The sequence below is a fragment of the Anarhichas minor genome, unplaced genomic scaffold (genome assembly GCF_050575085.1).
Source record: "Anarhichas minor isolate MPS153535 unplaced genomic scaffold, ASM5057508v1 ptg000056l, whole genome shotgun sequence".
Classification (NCBI taxonomy): Eukaryota; Metazoa; Chordata; class Actinopteri; order Perciformes; family Anarhichadidae; genus Anarhichas; species Anarhichas minor.
In genome coordinates, this window is record NW_027466502.1 from 1247671 (window position 1) to 1273095 (window position 25425).

Below are 25425 nucleotides of genomic sequence, written 5' to 3' on the forward strand. Positions count from 1 at the left end.
CAGATGGGGAAGGCAGGGCTTGAAGGTTTTGGGTGTTTTTTTTGGGAACAGAGGAGTTTCAAAGACGGAACTGGGAGGGTGCTATGGAGAGAGTGTGTACCAGATTGTCTAAATGGAAATGGCTGCTACCTCAGCTCTCCTACAGGGGGAGGGTCCTAATTGTCAATGCCTTGGTTGCCTCGACCCTTTGGCACAGACTGGTAGTCCTGCCTCCACCACAGGGCCTGATTAAAGACATCCAGAGGGCAGTTGTGGACTTCTTCTGGTCAGCGCTTCACTGGCTGAGATCTGCGGTGCTGTACCTGCCGGTCCAGGAGGGAGGGCAGGGCCTGGTGGACATCGCATCACCCATCACAGCCTTCAGACTGCAGACAGCTTCGGCCTGCCATGGACTGATACTGCCTGTGTGCTGCTGAGGAGGGCCGGACGTTTAGGTTATGACAAACACCTGTTCCTACTTCAGCCCCAGTCAGTGGATTTAACTGGTCTAACACCGTTCTACCAGTCCGTCTTACAGGCGTGGCAGGTCTTCACAGTCCAGCGGAGAGCTGTGATGACACCACTGATCAACATCCGGTCCAGCAGGCTGCTGCTCAGGCTGGTGGAGGAGGTCTGTGCTTCCCTGCCAGAAGTCCTCAGAGCGTTTGTTGGAGACCGTACACTATCTGACCAATGGGACGGTGAATGTGAGTATGTCTTCCCACCCCTGGCTGTCTGTCCTGCTTTGGGACAGTGGGAGGATGAGGAGGACATCCTGCTGTCTCTAAAGACACCCCAGTTGGGGGACTTTGAGACTCTGGGGAGGAAAGCAGCGTATCAGGCAGTGGCGGCTGGCCAATAGAGGGCAATGGGGCATGGCCCCACCTTGAGCCACAAAAAAAAAAAAAAAAAAAAATTATAATAATCATAAATTATACAAATTGTCAATATTTGTGTTTTTGAACTATGGAATGTACCCAGTAATATGTGTAAAATATGATATCTGCGCAAAATATATGCTTTTCCTGCTCGTCCTCTCCGCCTGTGTGCTCGTCTGCACGAGAACGCGCAGCTAGGGGGGCTAAATCATTTTTGCCCAAAAGAGGCGGGTCTATGAAGCAGTTTAGCCAATTGCTGATTAAAGATATAAATGAGTGACATACAATTTAGCCAATCAGCGTCCTCAAATAGATTCAGTGTGGGGCCAAAACGATTCTGCCCCCCTAGCTGCGCGTTCTCGTCAGGAGAAGTCTCTACAGGCGAGCGCCAGTGCGAGCACTACTCCTCCAAGTCTCGTTTGAGAGGAGAACTTTGGCGGAGATTCTGCAGCCAAAGAGCTGATATCAGATCAGCCTGACCTCACAATCAGACAGCAGACTAGCGGGAAAGGGAAGCAGTACATGCGAAGCTTCTCTACTGTACACCAGACAGGTTTGGCTAGCAAGATGACGTCATGCTAATAACTTATTTAGCTTTTAAAACAACGGGGACAGATCCAGCACGGACAGCTACGGGAGTGAGAGATGAGGAGGCAAGGAAACATGAGAACACCAGGGTAGGGAGTGAGGGTGAGGAGGCAAGGAAACATGAGAACACCAGGGTAGGGAGTGAGGGATGAGGAGGTAAGGAAACATGAGAACACCAGGGTAGGGAGTGAGGGATGAGGAGGTAAGGAAACATGAGAACACCAGGACACACATGGAGAGCTCTGTCAAGCTACATATTAGGCAAAGTGAACATCTTTTCTTCTACATAGTTGTCCTCAGTCTCATCTGCTTAACTTGGTCATGGAGGCATCAACATGTGATTGAGATGGTAAATTAACAGTGAAAACTCATCATAGCTTAATTTAACATCAGTATTCATAATTACACTTCATGTTTACTTCTCCTGATCTTTACCTCCTATAACAAGGTCCATAGGGACATCTCAATAAATAAACATGTTATATTATATTATATTATATAAGTGTTATTTACTGCTTTTTTTCGTGTTGGAATAAATGTTAAATATTTAACTACAAAGTAGTAATGCGTGTTTGATACTTTAATTTTTTTTTGCATTAAATCATACTGGGATGTTTGCTGAAATTGATAGGATGGCCCTACCTAGAACATGTTCCACCAGCCGCCACTGGTATCAGGTCAGTGTGAAGGTCTCTAACTTGCGCTCTCTGGCAGGAGTGAGGGTGTCGAGGTGGACCGAGTCTTTTGGCAGGGGATCCTCCCCAAGGGGCTGTTGGCGGTCCCTGTACAAACCCCCTGTAGACAAACGGACAGGAGACCTCCAGTGGAGGATTGTACATGGGGCCATAGCTACAAACGGGTATCTGGTGCACCTGGATCCTGGCTCAGGGGACAGCTGTCCTTTCTGCTCGCAGACAGAAACCATCCACCATCTGTTCGTTGAGTGCTCCAGACTGGTGAGACTCTTCAGCCGCCTGAAGGCGTGGTTTCAGGGCTTAGGAGAACACTTTTCTTTCTGTCTTTTTATCTATGGTCCAAACTACTCTGCTAAAAACAAATCTGTCCACACACTAATGAATTTCCATTCAGGACTGGCCAAACTAGCAATTTGGAAAAGGAGGAAAAACCGTGTGAGGGGTGAAGGGTCAGAGGACGTGAGCTTGATGCTGACGGGGCTGCTGGCTGCTCGGCTCAGGGTGGAATTTGGCTTCTACAGACTGACAAAGAAAACTCTTTGTGATTATATTTTATAATAATTTATAATTTATATTTGGGCTCTGAACGACGTTCTGTGTTCAGTCAGAGACAATGCTCTGGTTCTCAACTCAGGATTTGTGTTTTTCTTTAGTTTTTGGTTTTGTTTGGTTGATTTTTTTGCATGAATGAAGTTTGTTTTGATAAACAGTAAAACTGTAATCTCTCTCTCTCTCTCTCTCTCTCTCTCTCTCTGTCTCCCCCCCCCCCCCCCCAGACCTCGGTACGCTCTGCTGGATGAGTGTACGAGCGCCGTGAGCATCGACGTGGAGGGAAGCATCTTCCAGGCTGCAAAGGATGCTGGGATAGCTCTGCTGTCAATCACACACAGACCCTCTCTGTGGTCAGTACACACACACAGTTTGTGTTATCATTAAATAAATATAATATATAGTATATGTATTGTTGGAGGTTATTGCTAGTAACATATTACATGTATGTTATAAAGACTGTTAGAGGTTATTGATATTAACATATTACATGTATGTTATAAAGACTGTTAGAGGTTATTGATAGTAACATATTACATGTATGTTATAAAGACTGTTAGAGGTTATAGATAGTAACATAGTACATGTATGTTATGAAGACTTAGAGGTTATAGATAGTAACATATTACATGTATGTTATAAAGACTGTTAGAGGTTATAGATAGTAACATTGTACATGTATGTTATAAAGACTGTTAGAGGTTATAGATAGTAACATATTACATGTATGTTATAAAGACTGTTGGAGGTTATTGATAGTAACATATTACATGTATGTTATAAAGACTGTTGGAGGTTATAGATAGTAACATAGTACATGTATGTTATAAAGACCGTTAGAGGTTATAGATAGTAACATAGTACATGTATGTTATAAAGACCGTTAGAGGTTATAGATAGTAACATAGTACATGTATGTTATAAAGACCGTTAGAGGTTATAGATAGTAACATAGTACATGTATGTTATAAAGACTGTTGGAGGTTATTGATAGTAACATATTACATGTATGTTATAAAGACTGTTAGAGGTTATTGATATTAACATATTACATGTACGTTATAAAGACTGTTAGAGGTTATTGATAGTAACATATTACATGTATGTTATAAAGACTTAGAGGTTATAGATAGTAACATATTACATGTATGTTATAAAGACTGTTAGAGGTTATTGATAGTAACATATTACATGTATGTTATAAAGACTGTTAGAGGTTATAGATAGTAACAGTACATGTATGTTATAAAGACCGTTAGAGGTTATAGATAGTAACATATTACATGTATGTTATAAAGACCATTAGAGGTTATAGATAGTAACATATTACATGTATGTTATAAAGACTGTTAGAGGTTATTGATAGTAACATATTACATGTATGTTATAAAGACTGTTAGAGGTTATAGATAGTAACAGTACATGTATGTTATAAAGACCGTTAGAGGTTATAGATAGTAACATATTACATGTATGTTATAAAGACTGTTAGAGGTTATAGATAGTAACATCGTACATGTATGTTATAAAGACTGTTAGAGGTTATAGATAGTAACATCGTACATGTATGTTATAAAGACTGTTAGAGGTTATATATAGTAACATAGTACATGTATGTTATTAAGACTGTTAGAGGTTATTGATAGTAACATATTACATGTATGTTATAAAGACTGTTAGAGGTTATAGATAGTAACATAGTACATGTATGTTATAAAGACTGTTGGAGGTTATTGATAGTAACATATTACATGTATGTTATAAAGACTGTTAGAGGTTATAGATAGTAACATATTACATGTATGTTATAAAGACTGTTAGAGGTTATAGATAGTAACATATTACATGTATGTTATAAAGACTGTTAGAGGTTATAGATAGTAACATAGTACATGTATGTTATAAAGACTGTTAGAGGTTATAGATAGTAACATAGTACATGTATGTTATAAAGACTGTTAGAGGTTATAGGGTGATAGTGTTTGACTGGTGTTAATGTCTGATAATTTAAGTGTTTTTGTTCTCCTCTTCCTCCTCCAACAGGAAGTACCACTCTCACCTGCTTCAGTTTGATGGAGAAGGAGGATGGAAGTTTGAACCTCCTGATGCGTCCACCCGTCTCTCTCTGCAGGTCTGTCTCTGGTGTTTAAATCAAACCATCCTCACTTCCTGTCCTGTGACTGTGGACTCATGAGTCCACATGAGTCCTCATGTGGACTCATGAGTCCTCATGTGGACTCATGAGTCCTCATGTGGACTCATGTGGACTCATGAGTCCTCATGTGGACTCATGAGTCCTCATGTGGACTCATGAGGACTCATGAGGACTCATGAGGTCATTAGATCTACAGATAGTTAGTAGTAATAGCCAGTACTCACCAGTACACACTACCAGTACTACTACATCTTCATCTTCCTCCTCTTCATCAGCTCATTCGTCTGATTTATAATAACGATGAGAGGAAACAACCAATCAGTGGCTTCTATCTGTGTCATCAGTGTGCGTGTCATTAAACTTTATTTAAACTTTGTTTAGATCTATCAGGAGCGTGTTTGCTTATCAGTAAATATGAAAAACTACATTATTAACGTCAATAGAATTATTAATGTCGGTGAGATTATTAACGATTATTAATAATAACGGGGCTCCACCCTGAGATCAGAGACCAATAACCAGACTATAGACTAAGTCTCATAGTTAGTGTTCACTCACAGTGTGAACAGTCTGAGTGCTGTTACACATCCAGAGTGAACAGTGAAGGTTTGATATCAGCTGTTATCACAACACATGAACACATGAACCACACACAGCTGCTCTTTAGAGTAGAACAGAGTTTATTAACTTCTAATAATAATGATCAAATCAAATAATATCTAAAACTAACAACAACTATTATACAATTATGAGCACGCTGTCTAACATCAACAATCTGTGGTGAGTGTGTGTGTGTGGGGGGGGGGGGGGGGGGAGAAGCGAGATACTACCCAAAAATGGCGAATTTAGTCTCGTACGTGACCACGCAAGACTACAAATAGGTGGTGGGGCCACGATAGAGGTCGCGTTTACCACGTGTGTGTGAGATGGGTAGCAAACCTAAAGGAACACTCAAAACAAGGCAGATCCTCACTGTCGCAGTAAAATACAGAGATTAATATTTATCACACAGAAACCCAACTGGCAAACTCAGATTCAGCCGTGGTTCTGATCTTTTAACTGATAAAGTCACAATTACAACCTCACTCACAGTGATGATCTAACACAACACTGTTACAGCAGTATGGAACACAACAGTAGTTTTTAAACAATACTAACGGAACTGTTCGTAAACACACAAGAACACGTTATAACAATTCAGTAACCTTAAAACAACACAAAACAAGGTAATAAACACACTATGACCTAACTCTGCCCAGACACAAGCCTCTTACTGTGGGATGACTTCTTAATGGTTGATGTGCTTCTTCGAGTTTCTTGGTTAAACTCTGGAAGTGAAGGGAATTCTCATCCTTACAACCGGAAAAATGTTGCCGTTAACGGGGAGAGAACGGGTCATAGAAGTTATCCGTTCTCTCCTTCAGGATCCAAACAAACAGACCGTCTATTGATCGTCCAGCGAAGTTAAGACCTGTTCTTAGGTTCTCTTAAAAACAACGTAGTGCCTCCTTTCATCCACTTGAGTCAGACGGGACGGCGGTGACCTGGAAGTGACGCTGGTTTTTATAGATTCTTTATAGATTCTGTGTCAGACCGTAGAACATGGAATCCTTGTTAGTCTGTGGCTCTCGTCCAATGAGATCTCAGAGTTGAGTTTGGAACAAAATGCACACGTAGGTGAGACTTAACGTCTGACGGGGTCTAGTGTGAATTTAACTCACATCAGGCTGTTCATTATCCTGTAGGCCCAACTCTCTACTCTCTGTGTTCACACCACATGGTGGAGTCCCAACACTTTGTTTACATGTGTTTCCTGTTTCAGGACGAGAAACAACGTCTGGAGAATCAGCTGTCCGGGATTCCCAAGATGCAACAGAGACTCACTGAACTGTGTGTCCTGCTGGGGGAGAGGGAGGATGGCAGAGAGGAGGAGGAGAAAGGGTGAGAAAGAGACAGGAGGAGAAGAAGCACCACAGAAGAAGAGGAGTCTCCTCAGGTGAACTGGTCTGTGATGGTTCTCCTTTTGACCAGAATAATCAATAAATAGATTAATAACTATGAATGTAATCACATACTGATCAATAAATATCATTCTGTTTTCACCTGGAATCACACGACGGCATCCAAATACCTCAACTGATTGATTTAAGGGGCGACCGTGGCTCACTGGGTTAAGAGGGTTGTCTGGTCAAATGCAGAGACAAATTTCCCCCGTACCGGGATAAATATAGTGTAATTTTAAAAAAAGTATACGGTTTCAATATTTTCACTTTATGTTTGAAGTTAAACTATTTAACGTTTACAGTGAAGCAGATGGAGGTAGAATGATGCTACACATTAGTACTATTACTATAATACTGACATCACATAATAGAGTTATGTGTTTTATGTGCAGATTAATTCAAACGTGATCAATGATCATCAGTGGATCAATGACTCTGCTCAGCTGTGATTGGCTGAGAACACAGGTGACCTACACTCAGCTCTGTACCTGAACGCATCCTGTGTGATGAACATTATCATGTTTCCATGGTTAGTCACATGACTCAGGTTCACTTGTGCCAATTAAATATTTTATTGTTTGTAAAATCTATATTTTATCTATCTAGATATGTTTATATCGATGATGACTTTATTCAGTCATAATGAAAACCTCTATTTGTCCAGTGCTTTTCAAAATAAAGTTATCATGAAGGAACAGAAAACAAATGACTTGGAGTTTTGTGTTTTATAAATATAAATATTTATGATGAATTCAATTTATTTGGTTTAGCCCAAAATCACAAATTCTCCTCAGAGTTCTTTACAATCTGTACACATATGACATCCTCTGACCTTACACCCTCACATCGGGACCCTCTATCAGGATGAAGTGTGATGTCATGTTTACAGAATGAACAACATAACAGTTCCAACACATTCAATGTATAATATTGATAGAAACATTATGACTGCTAGCCCTAACTATAAACCTGAACCAGCCCTTACTATAAACCTGAACCAGCCCTCACTATAAACCTGAACCAGCCCTAACTATAAACCTGATCCAGCCCTTACTATAAACCTGAACTAGCCCTAACTATAAACCTGATCCAGCCCTTACTATAAACCTGAACTAGCCCTAACTATAAACCTGAACCAGTCCTAACTATAAACCTGAACAAGAATATGAATTAGAACCGAGTACTTTATGATTATATTAAAGTACTTTAATGAAGTATTTAGTGAACCTGAACCTGAAATATTTATAAATATATAAATATGTATATATACATATATGTATGTAAATATATACTATATATACATATATGGTGTATATTTATATATATATATATATATATATATATACATATATATAGTATATATATATAGTATATATATACTATATATATATATATACTATATATATAGTATATAGTATATATATATAGTATATATATATAGTATATATATATACTATATATATACTATATATATATAGTATATATATATAGTATATATATATATATACTATATATATATATGTAAACTGTATATAGACTGTATATATATACTGTTTATATAGTATCACACGTGACGCAGCAGGTTGTTGGTTCGATTCCCCGCTGAGGACTGGTAGAAAAGCCCCCTGGCGCCGCGCGGAGCGGGGCGGGGTCTCTGGACCTGTTGAGCGGCTCTCGGTGCGGATCGTGCAGGTTCGTGTCTCTGCTGGACTCTGCGGGTTTCTGGAGGTCTCATCGGACCGGGTGGACTGATCCCCGTGCTCAGGTGAGTCTGACCCGGTTCACGCTGACCCCCTTTAAGGCTCGTCCCGAAGCTGAAGCTGCTGCAGGAAGGAAGGAGCGTGTGTGAGTCAGGCGTGTCTGACAGCCACGCGCCGGACTCCTTTTAGAAATGCGACTGTTTAAATGTTCTCCTTGTTCTTCGCTTTCTACCTGCGGAGAGAAACGACTGAATGTTTTTATGGAACATGTCGAGACGTTCTTTCATTCGGACATAACAGTTTGAGTCAGTGTGAGCTTTCACGGCCGCTTGAGTTCAAACAGCCGTTAAAGACGCAGCGGAGCCGCGAGTCTCAAAGTGACGCTTTCTGTGACGGTGTCCGGTCGGTGGGTTGTGATCGAGCCCAATGTAACAGCTGAGGTTTAAATCCGGGTTTTACTTTAGTTCGTTTTGTGTCATAGTGTGTGTGTGTGTGTGTGTGTGTGTGTGTGTGTTGGGTGTTCCCAGCCTGTCCTGGCTCAGCCCGCAGCCTCATACTGAATAGCTGACATTCCAACACACACGCACACGCACGAACACACACACGCACACACACACACCCACACACACTCGCTCACACACACACACACACACACACACACACACACACACACACACACACACACAGGAAGAAGAACCTGCTCAGAGTCACAAAGTGAACAAAACAAACGGTCACATGACATAAAGAATGTGTTAATAATAATAATCAGTAGTTTTTTTATCTGTCTGTCTTCTTGTTGATTTAATCTATAAATCGTTAGTATACGGTATATATATTATATATATATTAGTGCTGGACAACGATTAAAATATTTAATCGCGATTAATGTCATTGTTATGGCAAAGTTCAATAATGAATTAAAAAAGTAGTATATTGCGCACTTTTATTTTAACAGTACTGCTATATGAACAAAAGGGCAATAACATTTGGTTTGTAAACACTTATTAAAACAAATAAGGTTATTTTTAACAGCAGTATTCTCTTTACACAGTAGTGATCATATTCCTTATATTATATCATTCTTATATCATATGTATATTTTCCCTTTAACTCACGAGATGCAGCATGTTTTATACTTAATGTGAATATAATTCATACTTTGTTGGCATTTTATTCTGAAAACCGGATGTTCGTCTGAAGAAACCGGATGTTGTCTCACGTTAATCTTTCCGCTAACTTTCAAAGTCCTTCGCTCGCTCCCGATCTGTGCCGTTTGAATGCGTTTACCGTGAATGTCAGCATATAGGTGCACTAACATGTAAGTGTCTGCTGACTTTACCGCAGGATGTCCAGTAGTCTCCAGGCAGAGCAACAGCTGGTGCTCGTTGTAACGCCGCTTGTCTTGCTTTTGTTTATCTAAACGTCTCCCACACGCTGCATCAACGGAGTCTGCTGAAGACTTCCTCCACGGACTTTCAAAATAAAAAAAATGCGTTAACGCGCTATAAAATAATTGTCAGTGTCAATTAATGAATGCGTTAACATGATAATAACGCGTTAACTTGCCCAGCACTAATATATACATATACATATATATATATATATACACATGTGTATATATATACACACACATGTATATATACAGGTGCTGGTCATATAATTAGAATATCATCAAAAAGTTGATTTATTTCACTAATTCCATTCAAAAAGTGAAACTTGTCTATTATATTCATTCATTACACACAGACTGATATATTTCAAATATTTATCTCTTTTAATTTTGATAATTATAACTGACAACTAAGGAAAATCCCAAATTCAGTATCTCAGAAAATTTGAATATTGTGAAAAGGTTCAATATTGAAGACACCCGGTGCCACACTCTAATCAGCTAATGAACTCAAAACACCTGCAAAGGCCTTTAAATGGTCTCTCAGTCTAGTTCTGTAGGCTACACAATCATGGGGAAGACTGCTGACTTGACAGTTGTCCAAAAGACGACCATTGACACCTTGCACAAGGAGGGCAAGACACAAAAGGTCATTGCAAAAGAGGCTGGCTGTTCACAGAGCTCTGTGTCCAAGCACATTAATAGAGAGGCGAAGGGAAGGAAAAGATGTGGTAGAAAAAAGTGTACAAGCAATAGGGATAACCGCACCCTGGAGAGGATTGTGAAACAAAACCCATTCAAAAATGTGGGGGAGATTCAGAAAGAGTGGACTGCAGCTGGAGTCAGTGCTTCAAGAACCACTACGCACAGACGTATGCAAGACATGGGTTTCAGCTGTCGCATTCCTTGTGTCAAGCCACTCTTGAACAACAGACAGCGTCAGAAGCGTCTCGCCTGGGCTAAAGACAAAAAGGACTGGACTGCTGCTGAGTGGTCCAAAGTTATGTTCTCTGATGAAAGTAAATTTTGCATTTCCTTTGGAAATCAGGGTCCCAGAGTCTGGAGAAAGAGAGGAGAGACACACAATCCACGTTGCTTGAGGTCCAGTGTAAAGTTGCCACAGTCAGTGATGGTTTGGGGTGCCATGTCATCTGCTGGTGTTGGTCCACTGTGTTTTCTGAGGTCCAAGGTCAACGCAGCCGTATACCAGGAAGTTTTAGAGCACTTCATGCTTCCTGCTGCTGACCAACTTTATGGAGATGCAGATTTCATTTTCCAACAGGACTTGGCACCTGCACACAGTGCCAAAGCAACCAGTACCTGGTTTAAGGACCATGGTATCCCTGTTCTTAATTGGCCAGCAAACTCGCCTGACCTTAACCCCATAGAAAATCGATGGGGTATTGTGAAGAGGATGATGCGAAATGCCAGACCCAACAATGCAGAAGAGCTGAAAGCCACTATCAGAGCAACCTGGGCTCTCATAACACCTGAGCAGTGCCACAGACTGATCGACTCCATGCCACGCCGCATTGCTGCAGTAATTCAGGCAAAAGGAGCCCCAACTAAGTATTGAGTGCTGTACATGCTCATACTTTTCATGTTCATACTTTTCAGTTGGCCAAGATTTCTAAAAATCCTTTCTTTGTATTGGTCTTAAGTAATATTCTAATTTTCTGAGATACTGAATTTGGGATTTTCCTTAGTTGTCAGTTATAAGCATCAAAATTAAAAGAAATAAACATTTGAAATATATCAGTCTGTGTGTAATGAATGAATATAATAGACAAGTTTCACTTTTTGAATGGAATTAGTGAAATAAATCAACTTTTTGATGATATTCTAATTATATGACCAGCACCTGTGTATATATATATATACACATGTGTATATATATATATACACATGTGTGTATATATATATATATATATATGTATATGTATATATTAGTGCTGGGCAAATTAACGCGTTATTATCACGTTAACGCATTCATTAATTGACGCTGACAATTATTTTATAGCGCGTTAACGCATTTTAACACACGTGTTCTGACATCTTTTACAGCATAGTCACCAACAATCAGAGTCTCAGGCCCAGTCATTAGCTTTACCTGTGGCCTTTTACTCTCACATTTACTCTCAGTTCTTACTCTGCTTTGAGGAGATAGCTGCTTATCCAGGTCATCAGATGGAGATTTAGGATCCTGCGACAATGGAGCAAATCTGTTTTGAAGTTGTAGGCTTGGTTGTTGTGGAGGTTTTTTGCAGGTTTTACTTTTCTCAGCTGTCCTTGGCTTTGTCCGTCTGAGTGCAGGGGTTGAGGAGGAGTTCTGCCTGTGTGCTAGTGCAGGCCAGCCAGTCGCATCACAAACCTCAGGGCGCTGGGCTCTGCCTGTTAGTCCTCCCACATCCTGAGGGTATGATTTTCTCTTCGGCTTTGCACCGAGAGAGTTCCAGGGAGGACTACCATTTGAAGATTCATTATCTGCTCTCTCCTCCTGTTTCTTGGTAGGTGCTAGTTAGCTGCGTCTTAGCTTGTGTTTGTCCAGTGTTTAGAGTCCATGGTAAAGTGGTATCATTCCCACACAGTCCATCTACCTCCACGTTCACTTCTAGTCGGTGGATTTTTGTTTCCAAGACTGCAATCTTCTGCAGGAGTTTGTGGTAGTCGTCCGTGGAGAAGGGAGGCATCTTGCTGCTACTTAGCTTTAGCTTAGCTGCTAGTTAGCATTAGCTAACAACCCAAATAGCTCGACAACTTTCTGGATTCGTCTTCACTCAAACGTTGAAGAGTGATATATGTGATATATCTGGCAAATTGAATAGATTTCAAACAAGTTGTAAATCCACTTACTAGCTTCTTCTAGAGCTTTAACTGCGACACCACTCGCAAAAGGAGGAGGAGCTTAAAACAAGCTGCACTGGAAGCAGAGCAACTGAGGAAGACAGGAGCTGTGCAATGAGATAAGATAATGGGGAAAATATTATAATACATGTAGTGTATTTAACAAACATTATTAAATTATTGAATAGATATAACTTTGTGATTGTGTTTAGGCCAGCAGAGAAGGCCTTGAAGGCCCTGACGGCCCACCACTGTCAGATGTCATTGGTTGTTTTCTGAATGAGGTCATGTGACCTGGAGGAAGTAGCACCAGTGACATCATCATCATCATCATCATCAGTGACATCATCGTCTGTGTGATGAAGATTATTTAACTGAAATGTCCATTTGACTAATCTGAAGGATTGAGACCAGATTCAGATTAGTGTGTAATCAGCTCTCTCTCTCTCACACACACACACACACACACACACACACACACACACACACAGTGTCAACGTGTGTAATCTGCAGGTTTAGCTCAGCGTCTTCACACAGTCTGAAAACCAGAAGACAGATCCTCAACCAGCTGACTGAGACCCTGAAGAGAATCTGAAAACTGGTCTGAGATCAGATTGAACATCAACAAACTTTCCTCTGTGTGTGTGTGCGTGTGTGTGTGTGTGTGTGTGATACATTTCTGATACAATCTGCTCGACCATCTGTTTAACTCAACTTCACCATGTTCTGTGTGTGTGTTCACATATAGAACAGGTGCTGTGTGTGTGTTACTGTATTGTAGTTGAGTGCGTGTTACTGTGTTGCTGTTTGTTACTGTGTGTGTTACTGTGTGTGTGTTACTGTGTGTGTTACAGTGTGTGTTACAGTGTGTGTGTTACTGTATTGTAGTTGAGTGTGTGTTACTGTGTGTGTGTGTTACTGTGTTGTAGTTGAGTGCGTGTTACTGTGTTGCTGTTTGTTACAGTGTGTGTTACTGTGTGTGTTACTGTGTTGTAGTTGAGTGCGTGTTACTGTGTTGCTGTTTGTTACTGTGTGTGTTACAGTGTGTGTGTGTGTGTGTGTAGTTCATCTCAACCCAAATCAGACTTCATTGTTTCTTCGTTACAACCAACCGAAGGATCCGTCATGGAGTCTAACCGTCTTTGGGGGACCCTGGTTCTGATCAACTGGGGTACTCAGCAGGGTTTCAAATTGAAATCCTATGACATCATCAAATTAAATAATGTTTATTTAGTCAGAGTACTTTAAAAAAACTACTCCTAAAAATAGTTTTTGTTACATTTTTTTCATCAGAAGGAAACGAGGAGAGAAGTTGTTGACTTTGTTGATGTTTCCTCAGAGCTGCTCCTTCCTTTTTTACTTTGTCACTTTGTTACTTTGTCACTTTGTCACTTTGTTACTTTGTTACTTTGTTACTTTATCTAACTACATTTTACTTTAAGGTGCAAGATATCAAGGAATCATCCTCAATCCAGGAACACCGACATGCAGGCTCGCATGCAGGCTCACATGCACTCAAATGATGTTTAATACTTGACATAGATGATAGTTATTGATCAGATATTAATGATCTTTAAAGTTACAGTACTTATATATAAATTAAATATTCTTGTATTGTAAATATAGTAAATATTTGTGACTTCCTTGTTGTAGATCAGACCTGGTTCCAGATCAGATCAGGGCCCTGTTCCTCGTACGTGGCTAACTGAGTTAGCCGGATACTTTTCAGGATAAGATGACGTAGATCAGGCTTTTCGGTTCCACGAAAGCAAGTTTGGCAAAATCACCATGGCAACACATCCATAAGCTTGAACCTGCTCCAGCGCAGGCTAACTGAAGGTAGCTGGATAAGCTGCCACTCCCCCGGAAAACATGGCAGCTCCTGTCATATACGGTAGTCTAATGCGCTTGCGCATATACCGGGGGTTATACGGGAGTTCCAGAAATGCATGTAAAGTGAGACACACGGTGATCCATTAAAGCAGCTGAGCAAACTAAGAAGCCTCTATTGCATTAATGTACAGCTCCCTTCCTCAGAGATCCACTGATGAAGGAGGATATTAGTTAGATTAGCGTTTTATAGGGAGAGAGTTCTTCCACATCGCCAAGATCCGTCATCACATCATGATGACTTCCTATACGAGCGCTATCCATTCTGCCCACAAGGAATCATTTATTTACAGACCTTCTGGAGCATACATTGAACACCACACGCTGCAGCCGAGCATTGATGTCTCACACACTGGATGCAGCCTTGAGCTGTTCTGCGAGTGGTACATTGTTGGTCCGTGTACGTTTTAGTCATCTGTTTTACCGTTAATTCGGAAAAACCAAAATACGGAAATACCATGGTATTCTCGTTTTTCGTTTCAAACCAAAAACGGAAAAACCAAAGTCAAATAACGAGCCGTATTTCGTTTTTGCAAATCCCTTTTTTGTTTTTTCCTTTAAAACAAGACGCAGAGCACAACAGGTAACCCGGAACAAGAATATTTCAAAATAAAAGTGAAGGCGATATAATGACCTTATGCAAGAAATGAATACATTAATGAATGAATCTGGGCCGATGGGAGTGCGTTAGCATCAGTAGTTGACTACATGCTGTTTAATATTCATTTATCTATGTACACAGCAATAACCAACTTTTCGATGAATCGGTGCATTGTTTGATGCAATACAGTTCGTGATATAGTTTAATCAAAGTCATTTTCGTGTTCAGGGTTGTTGGCACTGATGTTTATTTTCCACCGTGCTGTTGATTTAGTGAACGTGAAGTAGATGCAGAGTCAAAGTGTTTACCATTCCTACCAGTAGATGTTTAAATGTATAAGTGTATTTAAACCATAGATTTAGTCATATTTACCTGTGCCTTTAGGTTATTGATACAGATGTATTTAATGCTGATTATTTCATCTGATATTTGATGTTTATGGTTAATTTGCATTAGTTGTATACATCATGTATTTACATGTTATATTTGTGTCATTTAAGAACTCAACATACCTACATGGAAGAGCGAGCATGTGTTCATGATCATGAGGCAATAAATATTGACAATTGAAAAAATAAAGATATTTGGTTTGTTATTGAACATTAATAATAATAATAATAATAATACATTTTATTTATATAGCGCTTTAAAAGGCACTCAAAGACACTTTACATGGTAAAAACAGAAACAATAAAAGCATTTATAATAAGAACAAAATCTACAACATGACAGTAAGAAAGAAAACATACATGACTGACTTTAGAGGTTAAAAGCAGATTTGAATAGGTGAGTTTTAAGTGCAGTTTTGAAAGTGGCGAGTGACGGAGAATGTCTGAGGTGCTGGGGCAGGGAGTTCCAGAGGGAAGGGCGAGGTTGTGGAGGGCTTTGTAAGTGATGAGGAGGATCTTGAACTGGATTCTTTGTTGTATGGGGAGCCAGTGGGGGTTTTGAAGGACTGGGGTGATGTGGTCTCTGGTGCGGGAGTGGGAGAGCAGACGGGCAGCTGAGTTCTGGATGTATTGTAGTTTATTGATGATTTTGGTGGGTGAGCCGTACAGGATGCTGTTGCAGTAGTCCAGTCGAGAGGTGATGAAGGCGAGGATGAGTGTTTCAGCGGCTGTAGAGGAGAGGGAGGGGCGGAGACGGGCGATGTTTTTGAGATGAAAGAAGACGGTTTTTGTGATGTGATTGACGTGTCGTTCATATGAGAGAGTTTGATCAAAAATGATCCCAATTATTATTATTATTATTATTATAAGCTAATAATAATTACAATAGTTATAATTGTTATTGACTTTATATTCAGATCTCGGTGTCTGAGTCTAGAAGCTCAGAACATCTAAACACGACAGACCTCAATAAATAATAATCAATAACAATAAATATTAATAAATAAGTATTTCAGCTGTTTTAGAAGGTCTTCCTCGCTGCAGGTCTGATCTGGAACCAGGTCTGATCTAGAACCAGGTCTGATCTGGAACAAGGTCTGATCTAGAACCAGGGCCCCGTTCCTCGTACGTGGTTCAACTAAGTCGATCAAATGTCCTATTAGCAGCCTAAATTAACGAGATGATTGACATCAGGCTATCTGGTTTCTCCAAGGCTGATCCTCTCAAACAGTCTCGTTAATTGGAACCAGACGATCAGGATCAGGATAATTGCGCGTGCCCGTCCTACGTCAAAAGGGAGAAGCGTCGATCACCGAAACCATGATTTTCTAACAGTACAATGTTAAATAAAGTCAAAGAAAGAGCCTCTTTTTACTCCGCTGACGAGCAGGAGATGATCATGAACGCATATGAGGAATTCAAGACCATAATCACGGCTAAATATAACACCTCCACCGCTGTGAGGGCTAGACAAGAAGCACGCAGAATATCACAGACACGTTAAATGCGTAAGTGTTGTAAATGTATCGGCTCATTTTAAAGCCTCATCACCCCAATCAATCAGATGATATGTCTTTAAATGTGCTGCTGGCAGTAGGCTTCATGAATGCATCATCCAATGAGATCTATAGCGACAATAATGATCTCAACTCTTTCAGAATAAGTAATAAAAACAAGCCCAAAGAGGTTCTAACTGATACTCATTAATATGAGGATATATGTACTGTATGCCCTCATGTATCATGTACTATATATGTGTATATACATGTATGTGTAGATTACCATATAGAACTAGCAGTTTGAATCTGTGTGTGTGAATCTGTGTGTGGGCGGATCAGTGTGTGTGTGTGTGTGTTATTCATCATCAGACATTCAATCAACTGAAGCAGTGAAGATAAATAGTGTGATTCTCTCTGTTCTTATCATGAGTCCACCTTCATCATGTTCTACAGTAATGATATGCTGGTGTACTAATAACACTGTCATATCATTATGAGTGCTTTAACCCTCATGTATGCAACGCAGCCATCAAGAGGACATGGGAGCAAGTAAACACTAACACACACACATTACTCAGAATGCTGAGTCAGTACAATATGTGCCATGGTGATGTAATGAACACATCCATAACTTTATTAAGCGCCAAATAAACTTCACCAACAGCACGGCATGCAGCGGCTTTCCCCATGTTCTCCGCATCGCCGACACTGAACAACAATGGTCCGTGTACGTTTTAATAATAATAATAATTAGGGGCGGGGGGTCTTTTGGTGATCCCAGATTAGGGTGTGGCCTCTGAACAGTTTATACACACACACACACACACACACTGTTGAGTGGAGTGTGAATGAAGCGTCCTTGATCACACCAACTGCTGTGCCCCCCCTCCTCCCCATCCCCCGTGTGTGTGTGTGATCTGATACACACACACTGTGTGTGTATCAGATCTCACACACACACACACACACCGTCTGTGTGTGTAGCCGGAGGTGATATTAATAATCCATAAAGAAGCTGGTTCCTCTCGATCGCTCCCTGTGGAGTCAACACACACACACACACACACACACACACACACCACATACACACACACACACACACCACATACACACACACACACACACCACATACACACACACACACCACATACATAAACACACACACACACACACACACCACATACACACACACACACACACACCACACACACACACACACACACACCACATACACACACACACACCACATACATAAACACACACACACACACACACACCACATACACACACACACACACACCACATACACACACACACACACACCACATACACACACACACACCACATACATAAACACACACACACACACACACACCACATACACACACACACACACACATCACATACACACACACACACACACCACATACACACACACACACACCACATACACACACACACACCACATACATAAACACACACACACACACACACACCACATACACACACACACACACACACCACATACACACACACACACACACCACATACACACACACACACACACCACATACACACACACACACCACATACATAAACACACACACACACACACACACCACATACACACACACACACACACATCACATACACACACACACACACCACATACACACACACACCACATACACACACATACACAGTTACCCAACAACCATAGCTGCACCTGCATTTAACCTAAACCTGATCCTGCATTTAACCTAAACCTGATCCTAAATCTGAACTAAACCCGATCCTGAATCTGAACTAAACCCAATCCTAAATCTGAACTAAACCTGATCCTAAATTTGAACTAAAACTGATCCTAAATCTGAACTAAAACTGATCCTAAATCTGAACTAAACCCGATCCTAAATCTGAACTAAACCTGATCCTAAATTTGAACTAAACCTGATCCTAAATCTGAACTAAAACCCGATCCTAAATTTGAACTAAACCTGATCCTAAATCTGAACTAAAACTGATCCTAAATCTGAACTAAACCCGATCCTGAATCTAAACTATACCTGATCCTAAAACTGAACTAAAACTGATCCTAAATTTGAACTAAACCCGATCCTGAATCTGAACTAAACCCAATCCTAAATCTGAACTAAACCCGATCCTGAATCTAAACTAAACCCGATCCTGAATCTAAACTAAACCCGATCCTAAATCTGAACTAAACCCGATCCTAAATCTGAACTAAACCCGATCCTGAATCTGAACTAAACCTGATCCTAAATTTGAACTAAACCCGATCCTGAATCTGAACTAAACCCGATCCTAAATTTGAACTAAACCCGATCCTAAATCTGAACTAAACCCGATCCTAAATCTGAACTAAACCCGATCCTGAATCTAAACTAAACCCGATCCTGAATCTGAACTAAACCCAATCCTAAATCTGAACTAAACCCGATCCTCAATCTAAACTAAACCCGATCCTCAATCTGAACTAAACCCGATCCTCAATCTGAACTAAACCCGATCCTAAATCTGAACGAAACCCGATCCTGAATCTGAACTAAACCCGATCCTGAATCTGAACTAAACCCGATCCTAAATCTGAACTAAACCCGATCCTGAATCTGAACTAAACCTGATCCTGAATCTGAACTGAACCCGATCCTAAATCTGATCTAAACCTGATCCTAAATTTGAACTAAACCCGATCCTGAATCTGAACTAAACCCAATCCTAAATCTGAACTAAACCTAACTCCCACATTAAACCAAGTGTTCACGTGTGATCAGATTTATATCCCCACAAGACGAGTACCCCCCCCCCCCCACACACACACACACACACACACTGCTCACCAGCTGTCTCACTGCCTGACAGACAGACAGGATGGTGTTGTGAGTATCTATAGATGGTGTTTACCCCACGTTGAGCCGATATTCTATGTTTTATATTTATTTATTCTTTGCGTTATATTTGAGGTTATATATATATATATATAGCTGGCCTGGGAACGCCTCGGGATCCCCCAGAATGAGCTGGAACATGTTGCCGGTGAGAGGGAGGTCTGGGGCAGCCTGCTGCCACCGCAACCCGACCCCGGATAAGAGGAGGAAGATGGATGGATATATATATATATATATATACCAGGTTCAGGACCAGGTCTAGGTTCAGGATCAGGAATAAAAGTGTTAAAGTTAAAGTCTCTCTGATGGTCAGGGTTTCCGTGATTACGGTCGAGGTAACCATGGTGATGAGGCGAAGAGAAGACCCCACAATGATAGAAAATCCAACTTGTGTGTGTGTGTTTTCAATCGGCTGTGATGAAATATTCTCTTTGATGTTGAAATGAAGTCAGAACGCCTGAAGAACCAGAAATAGTCAGTACAGCTGCTAGAATACCAGTTAACAGACCAGTTACAGACCAGTTAACAGACCGGTTAACAGACCGGTTTACAGACCGAATACAGACCGGTTAACAGACTGGTTAACAGACCGAATACAGACATGTAAACAGACCGAATACAGACATGTAAACAGACCACTTGGTGTACATTTTTAATCCCTGGGTTAGTCAGTAGTTTCTGACTAACTAGTTTCTGCAGGTTTTACTCTCAGGCTGCTTACGGAAGTGTGTGTGTGTGTGTATGTGTGTGTTTCCATTGCTTCAGACAGAAACACACTTCCTGTAACAAACAGCTGACTTCCTGTCTCTGTCCCGCTCTCTGCTGGACACTGTGGGGTCAACTTTATTAGCAGTAAGAGGCAGCACACTGAGCATTATGGGCAATGTAGTCAGGAAGTGAATGAGCTCTGAGTCTAGTTTGGTTCATACCTGGTTCAGGAGTCACGGTTAGGGTTACTGGGGGGACACTAAGTTCACTAAACTGGAACCCTGAACCATCTCTTTCCCAGAATGCAACGGGCCGGAAACTGACTCTACAGGGTTTGTCAGAATGTTGGACTGCCCCCCCCCCCCCCCGGTCTCAGTGTGAATGTTCAGATTACAGACCAGAATAATGATTACAGTCTGACACAGAGACACTTTAATTGGTGTCTTGGAGTGCAGCTGCACACACAAACACACAGATACAGATACACACACACACACAGAGAAAATCTCTGAAATGTTGAATAGTGTTTCAAAATAAAAGTCTCTCAGACAGAAGTTAAATACAAATGATCTATAATACAACAAAAGTATTTGATTCAATGAAACATTTGAGGTGTTTAACAGGTAAAATATTCTGTTTCTATGGAGACATAAAACAAAATAAATAAAAACACTCACTTTACTTTGAAAAGTGAAACTTCATAGATTAATAAATAATGTGATGACGTCTTCTTCCGCTTCGTCTCCATCAACACTGTCTGTGTGGGAGATGTGAGAACCTTAAAGACTCAGTGACACTTCCAGCTAAACTATGTGTGTGTGTCTCATATATGCAGATTACAGCTCTATAATGTCTCAGATAGCAGTTACAACCATCAGATTAACTCCACAGATTAGTGAATGAAGGCAGGCAGCCTAATCTACTGAGTGTTTGTGTTTGTGTGTTTCATGGTCAGGTTTAATGGGGATTAAATCCACTGGTGGCCTATTTGAAGGCTTCAGTTTTAATGTGTTTGCACAGAAAATGAAAACTAAACCGTTTGATTGAAAGAAAGCAGAAACTAGAAACAATAGAAAAGGTAAAAACCTTAGAAACAGTAGTAACATAAAAACGGTAGAAACAAAAGAAACAGTAGAAATATTAAAAACAGTACAAACTAAAGAAATGGTAGAAACATTAAAAACAGTAAAAACAAAAGAAACGGTAGAAACATTAAAAACAAAAGAAACGGTAGAAACATTAGAAACAGTAAAAACAAAAGAAACGGTAGAAACATTAAAAACAAAAACAAAAGAAACGGTAAAAACAAAAGAAACGGTAGCAACATTAAAAACAAAAACAAAAGAAACGGTAGAAACATTAGAAACAGTAAAAACAAAAGAAACGGTAGAAACCTTAAAACAGTAGAAACGGTAGAAACATTAAAAACGGTAAAAACAAAAGAAACGGTAGAAACCTTAAAAAAGGTCGAAACAAAAGAAACGGTAGAAACATTACAAAAGGTAAAAACAAAAGAAACGGTAGAAACATTAAAAACGGTAAAAACAAAAGAAACGGTAGAAACATTACAAAAGGTAAAAACAAAAGAAACGGTAGAAATATTAAAAACAGTACAAACAAAAGAAATGTTAGAAACAAAAGAAACGGTAGAAACATTAAAAACAAAAGAAATGGTAGCAACATTAAAAACAGTAAAAACAAAAGAAACGGTAGAAACATTAAAAAGGTAGAAACAAAAGAACCGGTAGAAACATTAAAACAGTAGAAATGGTAGAAACCTTAAAAAAGGTAGAAACAAAAGAAACGGTAGAAACATTACAAAAGGTAAAAACAAAAGAAACGGTAGAAATATTAAAAACAAAAGAAATGGTAGCAACATTAAAAACAGTAAAAACAAAAGAAAGGGTAGAAACAAAAGAAACGGTAGAAACATTAAAAACAAAAACAAAATAAATGGTAGAAACATTAGAAACAGTAAAAACTAAAGAAACGGTAGAAACATTAAAAAAGGTAGAAACAAAAGAAACCGTAGAAACATTAAAAATGGTAAAAACAAAAGAAATGGTAGAAACCTTAAAAAAGGTAGAAACAAAAGAAACGGTAGAAACATTAAAAACGGTAAAAACAAAAAAAACGGTAGAAACAAAAGAAACGGGAGAAACATTAAAAACGGTAGAAACAAAAGGAATGACTGACTCAGATCATGTGATCGAAGACTTCTCTGCTCAGTTTCAGTGTGTGCGTGTGTGTGAATATAGTCTGTGTGTGTGTGAGAGAAGAGTCTGTGTGTCTGTGTGACCTCCTGACCTCCACTTCCTCTGACACTCTCTCTGTTAGAGACGACTGTTAATGTGAGAACATGTACTACTACAGTATTCACTCTCTATTCATGAACTAATACTGTCCTACAGTAGTATACATAGAATACTACTGTCCTACAGAGTATTCATGTACTACTGTCCTACAGAGTATTCATGTAATACTACTGTCCTACAGAGTATTCATGTAATACTACTATCCTACAGAGTATTCATGTAATACTACTGTCCTACAGAATATTCATGTACTACTACTATCCTACAGACTCATGTAATACTACTGTCCTACAGAGTATTCATGTAATACTACTGTCCTACAGAGTATTCATGTAATACTACTATCCTACAGAGTATTCATGTAATACTACTGTCTGTGTAGAATACTACTCACCTGAAGGAGTGAAAACACGTGTTTTTCCGTTGAGGTTGTGAATGAACCAGGTTTTTATCTTCTTCTTCTGTGTTCATGTTAAAGCAGCGTGAACATGAATCAGATTAAACAGGAAGTATTGACGAGGAGGGAGGAGTCTGTAGATCATCAATCAACATCCGCACTGATTGATCAGCTGTTCATTAACTCGTTATGTTCAGCAGACAAACAGGGAGTGATTCATTGCTCCACCTCACCGTTGACCTTGAAGGCAGATGGCTGATGAAGAGTACGGAAGAGTGAGGAAGAGTGAGGAAGAATGAGGAAGAGCGAGGAAGAACGAGGAAGAGCGAGGAAGAGCGAGGAAGAACGAGGAAGAGCGAGGAAGAGCGAGGAAGAATGAGGAAGAACGAGGAAGAGCGAGGAAGAGCCTGCTCTCCACTTAGCCACAGTCGCCTGAAACATGACAACCGTAAAGAAAGAATCATGTAAAATACATAAACAACAACAACATGAAGACTAAAACCTCTGTATTGCTACAGAACAAAACTTTATTGCTTCGTTGTGTCACTGACAGCGGTGCGTCTGTGTTTGTGTTCCTACAGGAAACGCCCTCCTGATGAAGAAGGTTCCTCCTCTTCCTCTTCACTTCTCAGTCTCCACATCAGAGCTTTCCTCAACAGGTTGGTGCAACTCTGATCTATCTTTCTGTTGATGGTTACTATAGCAACCACTGACCTCAGAGACGATGATGTCGTCCATCGTTAACAGGACAGAGCTGCTGAAGTGACGTCTTTGGACAACGTTGCTCATCAGTTGATGTTTTTATCGTCAGAGTTGCTATTTGCTCTGTCTTCAGTCAGAGTTGCTGGTTGCTATATATAGACTGTTTATATATATATATACTAGTGCTGGGCAAGTTAACGCGTTATTATCGCGTGAACTTGAAATATGATCGCTGCTGCGAGACATCTGCGTTTTGAACACGTCCCCTGCATCGTTCTGTCACACTGAGTGAAGGGAACACTGCTGCTAACAACAACCTGATGTGTTTAAAGTGTTTACAAAATGTTTTGCGCAAAGTTCAATAATGAAATCAAAAGTATTGTATTGTGCACTTTTATTTTAAAGTGCTGCTCTATGAACTAAAGGTGAATAACATTGTGTGTAAACACTTTAAACACATCAGGTTGTTGTTAGCAGCAGTGTTCTCTTCACACAGCAGCAGTTCTATCTCTTCACTATCTGTGCTCAGTGTGTGACTGTGTGTGAAACGTTCCACTGCTGTGCAACAGGAACAACATGTTTCACACCTTTCATCTACATGTGTGTGTTGTGTCTTCATGACAGTCAGAGCATGTGATGCAGCTCTACTCTTCATCACTATGATGCTGTAACTCAGAGGTGATGAAGGTGACCCAGCTCTACTCTTCATCACTATGATGCTGTAACTCAGAGGTGATGAAGGTGACCCAGCGATCAAAGAATAAAGACACTTTACCCACAATTTAGGTATATTTCCCCTTTAACTCACGAGATGCAGCATGTTTTATACTTAATGTGAACATAATTCATACTTTGTTGGCATCTTATTCTGAAAACCGGATGTTCGTCTGAAGAAACCGGATGTTGTCTCACGTTCATCTTTCTGCTAACATTCAAAGTCCTTCAAACTGAGAACGAGAGCTTCGTTATAAAAAACAAATCAGACCAGACTGAAATATGTGAGTTATTAAATATAGATTTATTTATTTATTAGTCCAGTTGTTTTCTCTCTTACTTTATATTTGACTAATGTGCACAAATAGATATGATGTATAAATATTAATGATATAAAATAAATAAATAGATTTCCTCTGTTGAACACGTTTCCTCCCAATTACTGAGAGTCACCTCTCACCCCCCCCCCCCCCGCCCGTCCCCCGTCCCCCCTCCTTTCATTACCTCGCCTGGTTGGTTC

The 25425-nt window shown here is 40.1% G+C and overlaps 2 protein-coding genes across 2 annotated transcripts in view; both read left to right on the forward strand.

The window, feature by feature from the left end:
* The window catches only part of abcd1 (ATP-binding cassette, sub-family D (ALD), member 1), a 35009-nt gene extending 27462 nt beyond the window's left edge, over positions 1–7547 (forward strand). The window contains 3 exon segments of the mRNA XM_076076344.1: positions 2917–3042; positions 4733–4820; positions 6667–7547. Coding sequence (XP_075932459.1) covers positions 2917–3042; positions 4733–4820; positions 6667–6789 — 337 coding nt within the window. The 3' untranslated portion in view covers positions 6790–7547.
* A 952-nt stretch (positions 7548–8499) lies between these two features.
* plxnb3 (plexin B3) overlaps positions 8500–25425 on the forward strand; it is an 89193-nt gene continuing 72267 nt past the window's right edge. Inside the window, exons 1-2 of the mRNA XM_076076335.1 lie at positions 8500–8612; positions 24071–24148. Coding sequence (XP_075932450.1) covers positions 24085–24148 — 64 coding nt within the window. The 5' untranslated portion in view covers positions 8500–8612; positions 24071–24084. The remainder of the gene's footprint in view (positions 8613–24070; positions 24149–25425) is intronic.